The 18766-nt window shown below is 53.4% G+C and overlaps 1 protein-coding gene and 1 long non-coding RNA gene across 3 annotated transcripts in view; one reads left to right on the top strand and one right to left on the bottom strand.

Moving 5' to 3' along the window:
- The window catches only part of PREX1 (phosphatidylinositol-3,4,5-trisphosphate dependent Rac exchange factor 1), a 181394-nt gene that overhangs the window by 78557 nt on the left and 84071 nt on the right, over positions 1–18766 (bottom strand). Inside the window, exons 4-5 of the mRNA XM_027046734.2 lie at positions 12049–12153; positions 6442–6543 (exon numbers count right to left, since the gene is read on the bottom strand). Coding sequence (XP_026902535.1) covers positions 6442–6543; positions 12049–12153 — 207 coding nt within the window. The remainder of the gene's footprint in view (positions 1–6441; positions 6544–12048; positions 12154–18766) is intronic.
- Positions 598–7407, top strand: LOC128311101 (uncharacterized). 2 transcript variants are annotated; one of them, XR_008289059.1, is made up of 3 exons: positions 598–1377; positions 2474–2569; positions 5749–7407. It is a non-coding gene; the product is annotated as an uncharacterized LOC128311101 (long non-coding RNA). The 2 variants fall into 2 exon arrangements; XR_008289058.1 differs by having other exon boundaries at positions 599–1377; positions 5110–7407.

The following is an 18766-nucleotide window of genomic DNA, read 5'->3' as shown; positions in this document are numbered from 1 at the left end:
CTGACCTCCGGTGTCTTCTCGCAGGATCCCTGGCGGGTGAGGAGCTCATTTCCTAACATCAGAGTCAGAGGAGGACTCCAAGGGACTATCCCAAAGTATCCTGAATGGTATACAAAGAACTACGGTGCATCAGCACAAAAGATAATTATCCAACAGAAAATGAGCAAAGGACATGAAGAGGCAATGGTCATAAAATGAACCCACCACCACCATCCTGGTCCAGCCAGCTGCCACCTGAACCGCCAAAGTCAAACTCGGCCCCCGCTCCCCACTCACGGTCCCTTCTCCACACACAGCCAGAGGGATCCTGTCAGAACGACGTGAGACCCTGTCCCTCCCCTGCTCACAACCTTCCTAAGGCACCTACAACACTCAGAGAAGACAAAGACCCCGCAGTGGCCCACAGGGCCCTGCCTACCTGGCCCCATCGCCTCTCTGACCTCACTCCCCTGCTCTCTCCCTCAGATCCTCCTCGGGCCTCCTCACTGCTCCTCAGACACAGTCCTGCCACAGGGCCTTTGCACTAGCCATGCCCTCTATCTGGCAGACTCTTCCCCAGGCTACCTGTACGGCCCCCTTCCTCACCTTCTCCTGGTCTCTGCTCATAGGTCACCCTCGCAGCCCATCACCTGGTCCTTACCAACCATCTTGGCCTGAAATATTTCTGCTCCACAGCAACACGACAACTCCACAAACACGTTCATTTCCTATTCGTCCACTGACTGTCTCCCCCAGCAGAGTGGCAGTCCCACAGAGGTAGGGCTCTGGGCCGTTTTGTCCACTGTGCACCTAGCACCTGGGATGAAGCCTTCCACGTAACAGGGACTCCACAGCGGCTGGGGAACGAATAAACGGCCTTAAAACCCTCCGATGGTGCAGCACCAGCCAGAACCCTCTCCTGGAGGGAATCGGGAAGACTCCCGGGAATTTGCCAAGAGAAGAACACGCTCGCTGTGGGGTTCGCTGGTTTCCAGGGCTGCCCGCCTCCTCCCCCCACCGCTCGCCGCCCATAAAGGTTCTTCACGTGCCAGCTCTGAGCGGTACGTGTCCCAACTCCGGGAAACACGCCAGCCCCCGGCCATCGGGGCACTGAGGGAACAGCAACAAACAAAACAGGCCTAAACCCCTGCCCTGGCCAAGCCGACGCCCTAATGAGGAGTCAGAAAAAAATCAATCCGTACACCAGGAGTCATAGAACAGAATGTGAGCTAGGGAGAGGGACTGTGAAGAAAAATTAAAACAGGGTGAAGGGACAGAGAATGGCAGAGGTGTTTCTTCTGCTGTAGCTGGGGTGGTCAGACAAGGCCTCTCCACGGAGGGGACAAGTGAGCAACAGAGCCCTGACGAGATGAGAGAGCGAGCCTCAGGCTATCTAAGGTAATGATGTCCCTGAGGAAATTGCAAGTGCAAAGGCCCTGGGGCAGGAACCTGTTGTGTTCAGAGGGTGGCAAGGGGACAGATGTGGCTGGAGCAGAGTGAGAGGGATGGGAGAAGAAGCAGAGGGGGTCAGAGAGAAATACAGATTAACTGTGTAACACCTTACAGGTGTCAGTGAGGAGGAATCTGGATTTAAATGTGAGTGACAGGGAGCTGCTAGAGGGTTTTGAGGGAAAATGACGTGAACTGGCTCAGACTCACCTGCTGAGTTGAGAAGAGACAGTGGGGCACAAGGGCAGGGGCAGGAAGACCCAGTGGGGGCTGTGGCAGGGGCCCAGGGAGCGAGAACTCAAGAAAGAGTCCAAAGGCAGAGCCAATGGGGCCTCCTAATAGATTGGATGTAGGGTGAGCCAGAGACAGCTTGGGTTTGGCCTGAGCAACCAGAAAGAAAGAGGCCATTTATGGAAATGGGGACAAGGGGGTGGCAGGGCGGGGAGACCAGTCTGGGGGAAGGGGAGAGCCAAGCATTTCGTTTTGGGCACGTCAGATAGGAGACGCCTGTCTGACGTCCAAGTAGGGAAGCTGAGTGGGCAGAACAGGTCTGGAATTTGGCCGACAGGTCCAGGCTGCAAGTTGGACGCAGAGATGGGATTTAAAGCCCTGGGAATGTCCACAAAATACTTGTACATGGATGTTCACGGCAGCTTTGTTCGTAACGGCCAGAAAGTGCAAACGACCCAAATGTTCGTTAGTGAATGAATGGATAAAATGTGGTTCTATACAGCGGAATGTTATTCATCTAAAAAGGGAATGAAGTTATGATTCAGGCTGCAGTGTGGGTGAGCCCGGAAAGCACTGTGCTAAGGAAGAGAAGCCAGACACAAGAGGCTGCATATTCTAGGATTCCATCGAAAAGAAAGGTCCAGAGCAGGCAAATCCACAGAGACCGGAAGTAGATGAGTGGTTGCCAGGGGCTGAGGGAAAGCGGAGTGACTGCTAATGGGTCTGGAGTTTCTTTGCAGGGTGATGAAAATAGTCTAAAATTATCATGATGAAGGTTACACAAATTTTGAATACATTTTTTTTTTCTTTAAAGGCCACAAAGTGGATGAGGCCACTCGGGAGCAAGTCTAGAGAGAGAAAAGGCCCAAAGACTGAGCCCTGGGCCCACTTGTGATTGGAGGTCCGAAAGGTGAGTCACCAGCTAAGGAAGTGGAGGGGAAAGGGCCAAGGACATAGGAGGCAAAGGAGAACGGGGGGGGGGGGGGGGGCTGGAGTGGCAGCTGCCCCCTTTTGGGCTGAAGGGCCGGTCCAGCTTGCCCTGCACCTGCCTTGACCAGTCTCCATTACGCACCAGACCCAGTCTGACTGGAGATGGGCAGGGACACGTTCACCACTGGGGGTCCTGAGCCACGCCAGCAGCTGGTGCACAGTGGCCCAGTGAGATCTGTGCATCACCAGGAAACAACCGAAAGGGGCAGTGACAGTCAGCCTCCCCTCAGGCACCTGTCATTTGCGCACTAGGGGCATTACCCCAAACCTGAATCATTTCCCTGGAAACACTGATGGAAAACTCAACAAAGCCTAAAAATGCCAACCGTCTATCCTGAGCCTGGGCTGGAGGCTGAGATAGAATGTTCCGGCTATTCTTAGGCAATGTTCAACTTCAGCCTTTTTCGGGCTGCTCCCAATGAGGCTTTCAATCTCGCCTCTTCTGTCTTCCCACCCGGGCTCCTTGACCCTGTCTGCCTACTGGCTTCGGAGTTCAGCTCAAACAAGGGGGCTCAGAGGGCCACAGGGACATCTGTGAGGGCGTCGGCATTGCAGGGGCCGGAGGAGGAAGCTTGAGGGTTTGGGCTCATGGCATCGTCTTTTAAAATCCGCTGGAAAATGTGACAGGAAGGAGGGACTCAGGAGGGGTATGAAGAGTTGTCCACAATCCCAGCTGTTCTCTGATGCAAACATTCCAGCTGTGGGTGCCAGAGGCCAGGGCACAGAGCGATTCTGTCAGGCGGGGAGCATGGCACGTCCCCGAAGGAATCCAAGGGCCTGCTGGCTGGTCCCCGGTGCTATCTGCACTCCCGGTAAACACAGCTGGAGACCGAGGAAACGCGGCGAGTAAACAGCCATTTGGTCAGGACAGCAAACCCACAGCCAGGCTGCATCATCGTTTCCTGTGGGCAGTTACTCTAGTTCTGTTCTTCTCCGTCTGCTCTCCTGGGAATCCAGAGCCCATAGATCCCACCAGACCAAACTGTGGCCCCTGGGGCCTCAGAAACGCCTGGGCCTCCCATTGCGAGCTTAGAGTCCGCCCCCTTACATAGGTCTAGCTCCACTGCTTGTTAAAATACGTTATGGAAACAGCCACTCCCCACACCCGCTGAGACCCCAGACTCTTCCAAGGTCCAGAAACCAAAGGGTTAACACCTAGGAAGCCTCGGTGGGGCTGTGGGGCTAGAGTCGGCCTTTGCTCTAATGGGTCAGATGTTCAAGGTTTTAAAACCCAGGAAAGAAGGAACAGAGCAGCCACTGAGCCACAAAACCAAGGCCACCGACCTTCCCAGACCCCCGCTTAGGGAACTGAGAAGGTCAGCATCCCCAGAACCCAAGCACTCTGGCAGCTTAATTCCCCAAAGTGCTTAACAGGCAGGGTAGCCTCATGGTTGGAGGGCGGACCTCTAGAAAAGGGCTCAAATCGTGAGCCCTACAGCTCCCCTACTATGTGGCCTGGAATTGGCCACTTCCTTCCTCTGTGCCTCAGTCTCTCAAGTGGGGCTAACCGCAGGGCCTCGCTCATCGAGTTGTTCTAAGAATTAAGTGAATAGATGTCCGATCATCTGTATGAATAACAGCCGCATCTGTGTTAGTACAAACCGCATATTACACGTGAGTAAACTGAGGCCCAGAGAAGTGACGTGCACCAAGTCAGGCAGCGAGCAAATGGTGGAGCTAGAATTGAAATCCCTGCAGCCTATGGCTGCAAAGCCTGGCTCTACCCCAGGGGTCAGCAGACTTTTTCTGCAAAGGGCCAGATAGTAAATATTTTAGGCTTTGTTGGCCACATCCGGCCTCTGTGACACAGTCTTCTTTGTTTGTTTTTCGGGTCTGTTGTTTTTTTTTTTTTTAACAACCCTTTAAAAAAATGTAAACATCATTCTTAGCTCCTGTGTTGTACAAAAACAGGCCACAGGCTAGGTCTGGCTCACAGGCCACAGGGTTGGCAACCCCTTGCCCTAAACTGCTACAGAGCCCTGCCTCTTAAATGCAGGCATCCAGTGCACGTTTGGAAAACACCACCAGACAGACCTAATGAAGCACACCTGTAGGTCCAGTTCAAGCCACAGGCTACCAGTTTGCAAGTTCCACCTGGAGCTCCTTCTGCACCAAGGTGAAGAGCTAGAGACACACGGCATTTCAAACACGTGTTTACGGGTCAAGAGCACCGGCGAGAACGACCACAGAAGGTCCTTTTGAGATCCCTGGGACAGACAACAACAGGAGGCCAGAGGAGGTACAGAGAGTACTGTCCCACCAGCCATGGCTGCACAGGTTAGAGGCCTCTGTTCGCAGACCCCGGAAAGGGTCTGGTCCAGCTCAGAGACTCAAGGGTCCCCCGCCATCTCCAGCAGAAAGCCAAGTTCAGGTTGGCCCTAGTAATCTTCCCCTCCCTCCGCTCTGCCTTCCAGTTGATGGAGCAAGGCCTCAATGACAATCATGTGGCCTCAATGACAGGTGCATGAACGAGGCACCATCAGCCAAATTAATCCACCAGCAGGGACCCCCAAAAAACAGCCGTCAGATGCCAGGCCTTCGGGATGGAGCCAGGGCAGGCTTAGGCCAACGGCCACCATTTCCAAGGGTCGAAAACCCTGGGCAGAGAGCAGCGGACGGTGGCAAGGCCATCCACCCAGCTGGGGATCCACCCAGAAGCCAACTCTGAAGCTGAGAATTAAGATTTCTGGGGCGCCTGGGTGGATCAGTCGGTTAAGCATCTGACTCTTGATTTTGGCTCAGGTCATGATCTCGGGGTCATGGGATCGAGGCCCTTATTGGGCTCTACACTAGGCATGGGGCCTGCTTGCGATTCTCTCTCCCTCTCCCTCTGCCCCTCCCCTGCACTCTCTCTCTCTCCCTCCCTCTCTCTCTCTCTCTCTCTCTCTCACACACACACACACACACACACAATAAATAAAAAATTAAAAAATAATAATAATTAGAAAAAGAATTCTTGGGTCACCACCCAAGCAGCAAATCTTCCCTGGCCCGCCCTACCAACGCTAAATCAAAGGTGGCTAAACAGTGAAGAAGACAGCAGGTGTGTGGTTTGAGCTCAGTGCACGCAGCATCACCCGTATCTTCTTCTGCAAACAGCCAGGACAGTGATGAGGAGCTCCCGCGGTCCCCCACCCACCGGCTTGTGGCCTGTGGGGTCGTGTGATTGGCTGGAGGTGGGAGCACATGACATAAATCTGCACCAATTAGAGCTCGTCTGCTCAGAGTGACTGGGTCAGGCGTGGAGCACCTGATCCTGATATCAGCCAATGAAAACATAGCGCAGCCCAGCTCACGGTCACTGGACCACGTCTCAACCAATCAGAGCCCAACACTGCCCAGCTCGTAGCCACTGGGGTAAAGTGCAAGCTCAAGCACCCGGGAGAAGAATAAAGGGCACAAGCGAAGATTTCATGTAATTGGCTCACATTAAACCACATGACTCAGGCCCAAACCACTCAGAACATCACATTCTTCCGGCCACAGGTGGCCAAAGCCTGAGGGACTCTGGGAACTCATGTCAGAGCTACTAAAAGAAAGGTTCCCTCTTTCCCACTACCCTTGAACTTTGGGAGGTGTGAGGCCAGGGTAACACGACCACCTGGTACCACACGGAAAACAGAGCTGAACAGTGGAAAGCAGAAGGTCGTGGAGGGATCCGGCCCGGCCCAGAGCCAGCACCACCCCTATACGTCTCAGCTACTTGAACTCACAAGTGTTTTGATTAAGCCAGTCAGAGCTGGGTTTCCTGTCACTTCTATTGCAGAGAGAGGAGATGGGTGAACATCTCACCTTGAGGAGAAGGGGGTACTTGCAAATCCTCTGAATTGGAGACAGCAGGTAGCCCTCCAGAGGGATGTCTGTGGTCTTCCGGCCTCCCAGAAGCATGCAACTCTGCAAAAGGACATAAGACCTTCATTAAAACTCACCAGGGATGGCAAAGGGATTTGGCCACCTTCAAAGAACCATGGGGAGCCCTCTTAAAACACCGCGACAGACTTTGGAAGCAATTTAGCAACACCCAGGGGAGATGAAAATGAAAATATGCATCTCTTCAAGCCAGCACAAAACCCAGATCAGGGGCTGGCAATCGACGGCCCGTGGGCCAAATCCTGCCCACTGCCTGTCTTGGTAACCAAGGATTTCCTGCAACAGAGCCACATCTATTTGCTTTCGTGCCATATCTGGTTGCTTCCAAGCCACCACGGCAGAGCTGAGGAGTTGCAACAGAGACCATGCAGTCACAAAACCTGAAATGTTTACTGTCTGGCCTTTTACGGAAAACTTTGCTAACTCCTGATCTATAGGAACTATCGGAGCTTCGAGACACGCACCAGACGCAGGAGCATGGACGTTCACAACTGCCTCGTATGGAATAGCAAACAACGCAAAGCGAGGTAAAGAGCCATCAACTGCTTGCGTTTTGTGAGTTCGAGCCCCACACTGGGCTCTGTGCTGACAGGGTACAGCTTGCTCAGATCCTCTGTCCCCCTCTCCTTGCCCCTCCCCAGCTTGCTCTCGCGTGCTCTCTCTCAAAAATAAACAGTAAAAATAATTTAAAATAATTTCCAAAAAAAAGAATAAAAATAACCATCAACTGAAGACTGGGAAACTATGCCTATGGTAGACTGACACAATTGCCACACTAAATGGCGGTAAAAACGGGGGACCTGACAGTCGCAGAGGGACACAGATGGACCCCAAACACCAAAGGATGTGCATGGTATGAACCCATCTACAGAAAGCTTTTAAAAACACACAACACAGGGGTGCCTGGCTGGCTCAGTCGGTTAAGCATCTGACTTCAGCTCAGGTCACGATCTCTGGGTTCATGGGTTCGAGCCCCGCATCGGGCTCTCTGCTGTCAGCACAGAGCCTGCTTCGGATCCTCCATCCCCACCCCACCCCCCCGCCTCTCCCATGCGTGCTCTCTCTCTCTCTCCCAAAAATAAATAAACATCTAAAGAAAATAAAATAAAAACACACAAAACCAGGCATTGCTTATGGAGAACACATCTGTAGTGAAATACAAAAACATGGGTGGAAAAAAAATAATAAACCAAATTCTAATGGGGGGAGAAGTTACCTCTGTAGAGGGAGGGTAACAGGATTTGGAAAGTGAACTGGGTCCCCCACCATGCCCCTCACGGTCCTGTCCCTGGGGCTTACTATGTGCCCAATACATGCATGCATGCATGCATGCACGAATGAACGAATGAATGAATGAATGAACAAACGAATGACACAAAGGATGAACAAACTGTCAGCACATCCCCCAATCTCCGCCTTCCTCCTCAACACCATGCTGGCAGACTGCAAACGAAACAGGAACTCTCGGGAAAAAGAATTCTCATTCATTCATTTATTCATTCATTCATTCCACGAATTTACACTGTGTGCTTGCTATGTGCTGGGCACAGTTCCAAGCACGAGGAAACCTGCCCAGCAAAGCAGACAAATTCCCTGCTTATACTGCAGTGAAAATGAGACCAGGGAACATTTACCGTGCACTTACCACGTGCTGGGCTCTGTGCCTCGTGCTCTGCCTCTATGTAAAGTTCATCGTCGCGGCCCCCGCAAAAGCAGGGGTACTACCCCCCCATGACAACTGGCGCAGAAAACTGAAAGAACAGGTCCAAGACTCAGGGGTGCTGCCTTCCAGGGATCTCAAGGGGCCCTCTCCTTGGAGAAGTAAGACCCCAGGGGCCCCAGGGCCCCGGCTCTGACAGGAGCTGCGTGGCCCCCGCACCTCCCCCAGGCACAGATGGGGGATCAGAGCTGTGGCAGCTGGGAGATGCCAGGCCCCACACCGTTCACACTCGGGCCTTTGTCCTCTGAGCCAGTGCTCAGCACAAGCTGCCCTGGTGATGTCAGCTCCGGGTGGAGAGAGGGGAGCCTGGGGGTAGCGGAGTGCTTTCCAGAAGCCCCCAGGACCTGGTGGGAGAAGGGCCGGCCTCTTTGTCCGGGATCAAGGGGTTTTCACATAACTGGCAAAGCTGCCAACCACACTTCCCCCCCAAACACTCCAAATTCCTGTTTCGCTTGATTTTCATTTAAGAGAAAAAAAAAGAAGCGAACACACACTGAGTTGCCATTCACTATTCCAGCAAGATCACACTCCAGGCACAATGGGAAGAACTTTGGCGAATTATCTCTCTAAATTCTCCCCCTTCACAGAACCGACTCGGGTGAGTGCATTTACTACATGTATGTGCAATAAAAAAGCTTTTTATAAACCTCAGATCCCTTCCATTATCCAAATGCTCCTTCATTATCTAGCCCTTTCCCTCCTTCTGATCTCACTTCCTCCCATACTCTCCATTCCAGCTACCCTGGCTTCCAGCTATTTCTCAAACAGGCTCCTAACTCAGGGCCTTGGGACTTACAATTCCTCTACCTGGAATGCTTTCCTCCCAGATACTCCTTGCCGCTCTCTCTTTTTAACTCCCTCAAAACATCCTGTCATCCTTAATGGGGACTACTTCTTCCGGGGGATTTCATATACCACATGACAATCACATAAGTTTCTCCTACTAGACTAGCTGCTCCACGAGAGGGAGGACTTTTCTTGCCTTGCACTTAGCATGCTATTCCCCAGCACTTAGCATGAATGAGCAAATGAATACATTACCCCCATTTTACCGACAAGAAAACTGAGTCACAGAATGATGCAGTCGCCATTCTATCTCTCAGCTAGCACACAGCACGTCGTGAGCGGAAAGCCAGAGCCTGTCTATTCGCAACGTCTTAACACTCCATCAGAGACTCAAGACAGCTCTCCTGCAGGTGGCCAAAAGCTGGGAGACACCAGCAAAGAGGGGGAAAGATGACGAGCTTGCTGGCACTCCATGTGTCCTCCCCCTGCCCGATCGGGCCCAGCCCAGCTGTCGCTAGGAAAACGGCAGCCTGGTGCACCAGGAAGACTGTAGGAGAGAGAGAGGAAGGAAGGAAGGAAAGAAAAAGCGAGGCCCTTCCCTTCCCACACCCTTGCAAACACCATCCTGGCATCTTCCTGCTTCTCAAGACACGGCTGAGCCCAAGAGGACACCCCCAGAAAGAGGGACCCTCAGCCAGGCCTAGATAGAGCCTGGGCAGCGGGGACTGTGGGACTAAGGTCAGCAGGTGGGTCACCGAAACAGGGTCGCGTGTGTGTGGTCTTGAGCTACGCGACTTCATCTCTGCTTTTGGCCCAGACTCCTGAATGAATATAAGTACAAAACTGGAAACGTAAAGGTGCAGGTGGCAGTAACAAACAGCATCGGCCCCGAATGCTAAGGCACTTGAGACAAAAGGAAATCCATTGACCCATCTGCCTTTCCTCAGACGCTCACTGGAACTGGACCACAAGCATCAGGAGCTCACTAGCGAAGGAAACATACATTTTGAATCAAAATTCTGGAAACACTCTGTCAGAGACTGTGCATCAGGGAGAAGTACACGTAAGAATTTTATCATGCAGGTTGGCTCTCTGGGCGCGTGGTTAACACTCCTTACGCTACGGCCCGTAGCCACTCTACTCTTGGGTGTTCTATTCTCTATGTGCCCTTGGGAAATAAAACAGTACTTGGGGGTGGGAGTGTTGGTCTTTGACTGAATGAGCAGGGGATTTAGAAGTGAAGGATCAAGGGGCGCCTAGGTGGCTCAGTCGGTTAAGTGTCCAACTTTAGCTCAGGTCATGATCTCACAGTCTGTGAGTTCGAGCCCCGCATCGGGCTCTGGGCTGACAGCTCAGAGCCTGGAGCCTGCTTCAGATGCTGTGTCTCCCTTTCTCTCTGCCCCTTCCCTGATTGCGTGCACTCTCTCTCTTGCTCTCAAAAATAAATAAACATTTTAAAACATTAAAAAAAATAAAAGATCAGGATTTGAAACCACGAGAACATCAATCACTTTTCACGTAGTCTTAGGAAGTCACTGAAGATTTGAGATTCATCACAATCACCTGTGGCAAAGGCTATGCGGTGTCCCCCAAGGTATTCTTCCACGGCAACATTATTGCCATCTGGGCACACAGCTACATGCCCCAGCCTTCCCTGCAGCTGGGTGTAGCCGTGTGACTAGGTCCCGGATGTGAGTAGAAGAGATGTGTGCAACTATGCCTTTAAGAGGAGAAGGGCAGGCCCTCCTTCCCGCCCTTCTGCATCCCACTACCTGGAACGTGGAAGTGGTGAGAAGTCGACTTAACACCCTGCTGATGAGGGTGCACACTAGGGCACTGGCTCCTGACACAAGGGCCCCTATACCAGCCCCAGACTGTCTATATCTGCACTGTTAACATGAAAGAGAAACATTTATCTTGTTGAAACTGCTGTGATTTGGCATGTCTGCAGAGCAGACAAATGTATATCTTAGTTCATACACAACAGATAGTGGCTGGTAAAGCCCCAAGGAAGTCACAAATGAGAACCTTCATCCACAAGCCAAGCTCTCTGCAACTACAGAGCCTGTAGAGCGAAGGCCATCACGGATGTCTGGGGTGTGGCCCGACCCATATCTAGTCCCAGCTTACTTCCACAAACGCAAGCCAACGCCCTCTCGGGCTCCACCCCACCCTTAGGGCTGGTGGTTTGGGTAGAGTTGACTCTGCGCTCCAGCTCCAGAAGTAGCCAATCAGCAACAACCAACCCCTCCATCTAGAACAACTGGTTCAGGGATAGGGTCTTGAGCCAAGCTGAGCCAATGAGCATCAGACCCAGGATTCTTGCTGTTACTACTGAACCAAGGGGAGCTCTCTTATCCTAAAGCTGCTCAGTTATCAGAGGTATGAGCACAAAGCTGCTGGAGGCCACGTTGGCAACCCCAAGGAGACAGCCTCCCTGAGAATGGAACCAAGGCGGGGCAACGCAGAACCAAGAAACACGTCCCTGATGACATATTTACACACCTAGATTCTTCAGTGCCTGAAGCCCTCCGGGGTCTTAAACTTCCCAGAAAAGCGAACCCATGTATTTTTTTTTTTTTTTTTTTGGGCTTAAGCCAATTTTAACTGGGCTTTCTTTCACTCATAACTAAATAATCCTAATAATACAATTATTACTACCATTGACACCACTCTTTTCAGGATCACGACTTTAGGCCAGAAATTGGCAAACTTGGCCCGAGGGCCAGATCCAGCCCTCCGCCTATTTAGTAAATAAACTTTCCTGGAACACAGCCACGCTCACGCCTTTATATATTATTTATGGCGGCTTCCATGCTACCAGGGCAGAACTGAGTCACTGTGACAGAGAGCGCATGATGCGAAAAGGCAAAAATGTGGCCCTTTCCAGAAAACGTTCGGCGATCCCAGCGTTACCCCAGCCGTCATGCCCAGCCGACCCCGGGCAGCACAGGTCAGCGCGAAGCTGTCTCGTGCCCAGGGATTCGCAAGGCCGAAGCCGAGTGGAAGACAAGTAAACTTACCAAGAGGAAGGCGCGGACAGTGGGGATCTTGTTGAGCTCCACAAGCAGCCGCAGGGCCTTCTCGTGGTTGCTGCAATATTCCTCGTACACGCAGAACTTGTCCTTCTGCAAGACAAGGACAGAGCCTGTGGGAGACAGCCCGTGGCAGGAGAGCAGGTGCTCTGAGATGTGCTGACAGCTGGGCCAGCCTGGGAGGAAGGACTGGCCCAGAGCCTGAGCGACCACACAGCAGGAGGGGTTTCAGGTAAGGTGGCTCCCACTCGCTGCAGGCCTCGCAGCCTCCACTCCTGTCCCCATTCTTCACCCAGCAGCCTGAGTAACCTTTCAGGAAGCAGCACAGCCCAGGGTCAAGTGCACGGACTCAAGCCAGCAGCCTGGGATTGAATCCTGGCTCTGCGTTTACAAGCGTGAACCTGGGCAAGGTACCTGACCGCTCTGTGTCTCAGTTTCCTCATCAGTGGAGTTATTAATAGTCCTTAACTCATGGGGTTGTTATAAGAATTAAATGAGTTAAAACATAAGGTTTCAGCATATAGTAGGAGCTCAAGAAGTGTCCACCCTTAGTATTAAAGCACAAGTCAGACTGTGTCACATCCCTGCTTAAAACCCCCCAGTGGTGGGGCGCCTGGGTGGCTCAGTCAGTTGAGCGTCTGACTTCGGCTCAGGTCACGATCTCACAGTTGATGAGTTCGAGGCCCGAGTCGAGGCCTGACAGCTCAGAGCCCGGAGCCTGTTTCAGATTCTGTGTCTCCCTCTCTCTCTGCCCCTCCCCAGCTCATGCTCTGTCTCTCTGTCTCAAACATTTAAAACAAAAATTAAAAAAAAAAACAACAAAAATCCAGTGGTATTCTATTACACTACAAATGAAATCCAACACTTGATAATGAATTTCAAGGGCCAGATACATGACCCTGTCTTTCTCTGACGTCATCTCACTCGCCTTCTATCTACTCCTTGACTTTGCCAGCCTATTCCTACCTCAGGGCCTTTGTACTTGCCATTTCCTCTACCCAGAACACTATGCCCCCAGGCCTGACTACTCTCCAACTCAAATTCCACCTCCTCAAATGCCATCTGGATTACCCTAGCTAAAGCAGCCATCCAGGTATAATCTGGAATTATTCAGGTTATTTGTTTATCTGTCTTTTCTGCAGGGTAGTCCGCTCCCTGAAGGCAGTGGACCACATCCATCTTGCTCACTGAGGTATTCCCAGACCCTGGCACAATGCCTGGCATACAGTAGGCCCCTCGATGAACACCTGCTAAATAACTGACCTTAAACACCTACCACGTGCAATGCCCTGTATATACGAACGTAAAGAATCTAGATAAAGCTCAGGAATGTGGGGGAGAAAATAGATCCCTGGTCTCTGCCACATAGCAGCGACAGCCTTGAGGCAAGGGGATACCTCTGTTGACCTCCAAACGCCCCCTAAGCCCCAAGTCGGACTCTTTCCAATCTAGAGGTCATCTGTGGGTCACCAGGTCTGTAACCATACGTCAGGGCTTCTGGGACCAACAGGAAGCTTTGCACTGAACATTCTTGGTTCCAAAAGGCTCACACAATACTGCTTCCCAGCCCGCCAAACCCTAAACAAGGATGTCCTGGGTAAAGCCGCTGGACAGGAAGGGCTGAAGGGCCTTGACCTTGCACTGGGGGTTGGGCAGGAGACCCCAAGAAGCTGAGGAAGGAAGAGGCGGGTCTACAAAGCAAGTAACTCATCTTGTTTCTAAACAAACCCCCCAGTCATCCTGCCGACGGGCAGCTACAGGAAGCAGAAAACCAGAGAGGAGAGAGGATGGGTTTCAGAATCAGTAAGCCGCCCCCACCCACCCGGGCTCGCTTCTGGGGGCTCCGTGTGCACCCTCTGAGCAGACGCCCTGAACAGCAAAGGGCCCACGGCCGGAGCCACTGGCCGACACGGAGCGTGTGCTCAGCACTTAGTACACGCCACACGCTACTCTCTTGGAAAGAGGGTAAACCCATTCGGCCCTCGCAGGAACCTGCCAGGTGGTTACTGGATCCGCCCCACTCACATGTGGGAAAACCAAGGCCAAGTCCGGAGCCCGGGGTCTCACAGCCTCTCTCAACTCCCCCTTGCTGCCATGAAGCTCCGGGGCCTGACCGAAGATGGGGATGGGAGCGGGAGGCAACAGGGGGACAAAACCCAAGCCACAACACCACAAGCAAAGCTCGGACGGGACTGCAGAGAATGATGAAAAAGTTACTCGAGAACCAGACCGCCTGGGTAGGAAACCCAGCCCCAGGCTCCCTAAGTAGCGGGTGTGGCCCTGGACAAGCTGCTTCACCTCTTTACGCCTTGGTTTCCTCATCCACCAAACAGACATGATAACAGCCCCTCACTGCTTGCGCTGCTGGCGGGGTAAATAACTTAATATTTAATACAAGTGGGACACGATGAACTCTATATAATATTTCAAAATTCCTCGAAAAGTATTAGCTACAAACACAATGGGCAAACATGAATATTAGAGAAAAACACCAAAACAGACAACGTTAGGATCATCCGGGAGAAACGGCCCTGACGCCTACCTCCCAGGAGCGGCCACAAATGACCTGAAACGTTACAAGACACAAGCCACATGTTCCAAACACTACCACCAATGTCTGCATGCACACGGAAACACACAGAGTCCCCGACCATCTCCCTCACCCAGTGTCTGCTGACGCGCAAGGGCAGGGAAGGGGAAAAGGGGACCCCAGCATCCCCGCCCCCGCCCCCCGCACACACGCTGCCCAAGCGGACGCTTTCCATTTCCACTGGTCTCCAGTGAGCCCATGGGGCCATCAAGGCCTGTGGAGACTGGCCAGGAGGTCTGCACCACAGGGGTTCACCCAAGCGAGGACAAAAGATGTGAGGGAGGGAGGCCTCTAGACACAGGTGGAGCCAGGCCTCAGCTGCGGACCACGGAGAGGTGGGCTGCAGAGAAGAGAGAAAGGGCCTTTCCGGTTGAAGGTGACAGGAAGTGGCCCGCCTGAGGCCTGCTCCTGCAGAGAAGGCCTGCAGGGCCCTATTACAGGGGGGGCTGGGCTCTGAATGCAGGTACATGAAGGACAGCAGGAGGTCCCAACCATATGTAGGGAGCTCTAGCGACTGGGGGGCCCCTACTAGCGCTGTTCAGAGATAAGACACCAGAGCCCCTGAGACCATAACGGCATCAACCTCAACCTCATACGTGCAATCGCAAGTTCTCCACCCACGTTCACGGTCTGGCTTCCCAGGTTGCCAGCTCTGCGGCCTTGAACAAGGCATGTCATGTTTCAGAGCCTCTGCGTTCTTGTCCATAAATTGTAGACAATAACGGCTTCCCCACCAAGAGGCGGTTTGGCAAGATTATCCGGTGAACACGTTGTAAGTGCTTCGAATGGTCCAGAGCGAGGACTCACTAAGTCTTGGCTGGTATTAGTGTTGGTGTTATTGAGGCTGCTCTCACTACCATCGTCAGGACGGCGGGTGAACAGGTCTGTGAACAGGGTGGGGCACTGGGTGGGTAGGCTCTGATGGTGAAAAGAAGAGACGCCAAGTGGGGAGGAAGGGAGCTGAGTGCGTTCACAGGTTTAGACAAGGCTGGCAGGGAAAGGCACCAGGCAGAATCCGGGAAACGCAGTAGGCCTTGAGCTCAGGTACGTCTCCCTTCTCGGCTGTGCAGTGTCCACCTCCCCCCACCCACCCCTGCCCTGTGAGCCCCGTGGGGGCAGGGCTTGCATCGGCTGGGGTCACTGCTGTAGTGCCAGTGGGGACTGAAGTCGCCAGCAGGGAGCAGGCGTCGTGAGGACTTGATGAATGGAGGCAAGGAAGCAGGAGGAATTAAGAGGAGCCCAACAGACCTCAAACCAGCTCCCGCTCCTTCTAGATGACCCTGGTCCACTGCAGCCGCGGCCTCGGCTCTTTGCTGGGACGTGCCTGGTTTTACCCACCCGCCACCCATTCCCCCGTGTTCGTCCTGGTCACGGCCCCCAACTTTTCCCCTGGGAACCACCTCCTCCACTGAGCCCACTGACCCCACCCCACTCCCAGGCACCGCAAGTGAGCGCACGACCCAGGCCAAATCAATCAAAGAGTCCCCTGTCCTGGCAACGGTGGCCATGTGCCCCAAGCTGGGCCAAGGACAGCCCTCAATGACTCATGCTGGAATTACTGTGGAGAGAGGCTCTCTTTGAACTGTCACTGCCGAGCTGGCAGACTGTCAGCCTGAAGCTGCTAAAGGCCACGTCTGCCACCCTGTGAGGCATTCGGCCCCCCACCCCTCGAGAATGAAGCCAACACAGAGGAAATCAGAGCCTAAAGAGAAAGACCGAGTCCTGGAAACACCATATGGGGCCCTGGATCCAGCCATGCCTAAATCCCGCTCACTGGAATATTTCGTTTGTATGAGCCATAAAGTCTTTTTTGTTGGCTTAAGCCTACTTGAATTGGTGTTTTCATCACTCGCAATGAAGACAGTCCTAATAAATGCACGCTCTGAAAGGCGGGAGAAAATGAAAAACTGGACCCAAGCCTGGTGAGGTGACAGGGTCTCCCTGTCCACTTCCATCTGTACCCTGAAAAGACTGGGCCAGAAAGCAGAGGCAGATCTGTTTATTCTCACACGCTAACCCCAATCAAAGAGTGGCACTGGCTGGAACTGGTGAGAAGGAGTCTCAAGCCCCACCCCCAGCCCAGGGAGCCCAGGCAGAATGCTGTGATTGATTAGCGATGTCTGCCGTGGCTGCAGTGAGGGGAGGCTCCTCCGAGCCCCTCTTCCGCTCTGTCATCCTCTCCTTCAGCTTGTGAAAACGGCAGGGGACCAGGACTTGAGGCTTGGAGAAGTTAAATTTAGCAAATGGAGACACCCCCTCCCCAAAACCATGCCCGGCTCCATCACTCCCCTGTCCTTGCCGGGAGCCTAATCCCAGCTGTGTCTCGGGGCCCCAGACCCTGCAGATATGGAAATGCTGCTTTTGACGGCTCAGAGCCCAAGTGTTCAATTTCCTCCCAGGGGCCCCACATGGGGCTTTGATTGTTGTGCCAAGAAGAAAGGGACAAGCAGTTGTGCACACACAGATGTGGTGGGCGGGGAGCCTGTGGCTGCGGGTTTGGGATGTGAAGGAGGAGAAGTGGACAGATGCCAGCTGGGACAGCTGGGGGAGAGGGTCGAGCCCCCGGGGAGGCTTCACGGATCGTCAGAGGTGACGGCTGCCGCCCTCAACGGCCCGGCCCGGGAGCCTCGCTGCCTCCACGGACGCCATCTGCTCCAGGCCACTCCCTTTACACCCAAAAAGACTGAGGCTCAGACGGAGGCTGGCCACGTGGACGCCTCCCCCATCGCAGAGGGAAGCGTGAGATCCCGGTCTGACTTTTGCGAGGGTTTCCCCAACGTATCATCCGCTTATCCGCACAGCTACAGGGAGGGGGTGAGAGCCACTCACACCGCACGACCCTGCTACAAACCTGCAATTCTTAGGGGGAGATCTCTATGGGATCTGCCCCCACGGCATCCCTGCACCCCCCCCCCCCATCACTGACTCTGCACCGGCCACACCAGCCTGCCTGCCTTCCCCTCCGTGGACACCTGGTCCAGGGCCTCTGCCCTCGCGACGGTCTCCCTCTGGAACGTCCCACCCCCCACCCCCACCCCCCGCCAAGATCATCCCACTTTACCATGCTCCAGAGGCCTGCCCTGAGGCAGTCGGAGTTGCCAGATAAAACACGGGACACCCAGACGAGAAACACGGGACACCCAGATGAGTCTGAATTTCAGAGGAACAACAAATCATTTCTTACTGAAGTGTGTCCCAAACAGTGCATGAGACATACGCATGCTAAAGAATTATCTTTCATTTGCCAATTTGCTCAGATGTCATGGGTGTTTTTGTTTGCTCCGTCTAGCAATCCTGTCCCTGACTTCCCAATTTCAAGCAACTTCGAGCACAGTCACTCCTCGCACATCTGTATTTTATATCCTTTGTAACCCGGGTCACCATCTGTACTGGCATCCTCCGTTTCTGCAGCCTACGAGCCTCACGGTGGCGACAATAAATCTGTCTTATTTAGGGCAGCATTCCTCAGGGCCAAGTACAGCGCCTGGCACACAGTAGGTGTTTAGGATGCATTTCAGGAAACTTAGCGTGTAAGGTGATGAAAAACATAAGCCCTGGGGCCAAATTACAATGGCCCAAGTCCCGGCTCCAGCATTCCCTGGCCGTGTGAGCTTGAATCATGATCTACCCTCTCTGGGCCTCCGTTCCCCTGTTTGTAAAGTGAGTACAATAACGATGCACACTGTCGAAGGTTGTTGTGAAGTTTTAATCAATTAAAATACGTGAAGCACTGAGAACAGCACCCGGCACAAAGAGAACATCTGTGCTAGTTTGCCATCAACTCAGTAGGTGGTGGTCAGGTTTTAGGGTGCCCACCCCCTCCTCCCGCCAACCATTCTCTCACTACTCCAAGAAACTCGGGAATCCTGCAGGAAGAGACAGACTATTGTGAAAAGCCATCAGCCTCTCCGACCAGCAGCTGAGTGGGAACCCAAGACACCCTCGTGGGTCGGGGGGTGGCCAAGCTGGGACTCACACCCAGGTCTGCCTGGCCCAGGTCCACCCTCTTGGCACTGGCTGCCCTGTTGGTCATTCTGCGGCAGAAGGGTCCTGCCAGCCCAGGAGGTCATGGGAACCCCAGGACATGGTCGTTCCACAAGGAGCCCCGAGGAAAAG

Source organism: Acinonyx jubatus, chromosome A3, assembly GCF_027475565.1.
Source record: "Acinonyx jubatus isolate Ajub_Pintada_27869175 chromosome A3, VMU_Ajub_asm_v1.0, whole genome shotgun sequence".
Lineage (NCBI taxonomy): Eukaryota > Metazoa > Chordata > Mammalia > Carnivora > Felidae > Acinonyx > Acinonyx jubatus.
Note: the sequence above shows the minus strand (reverse complement) of the source record. Positions and strands in the feature narration are given on the sequence as shown.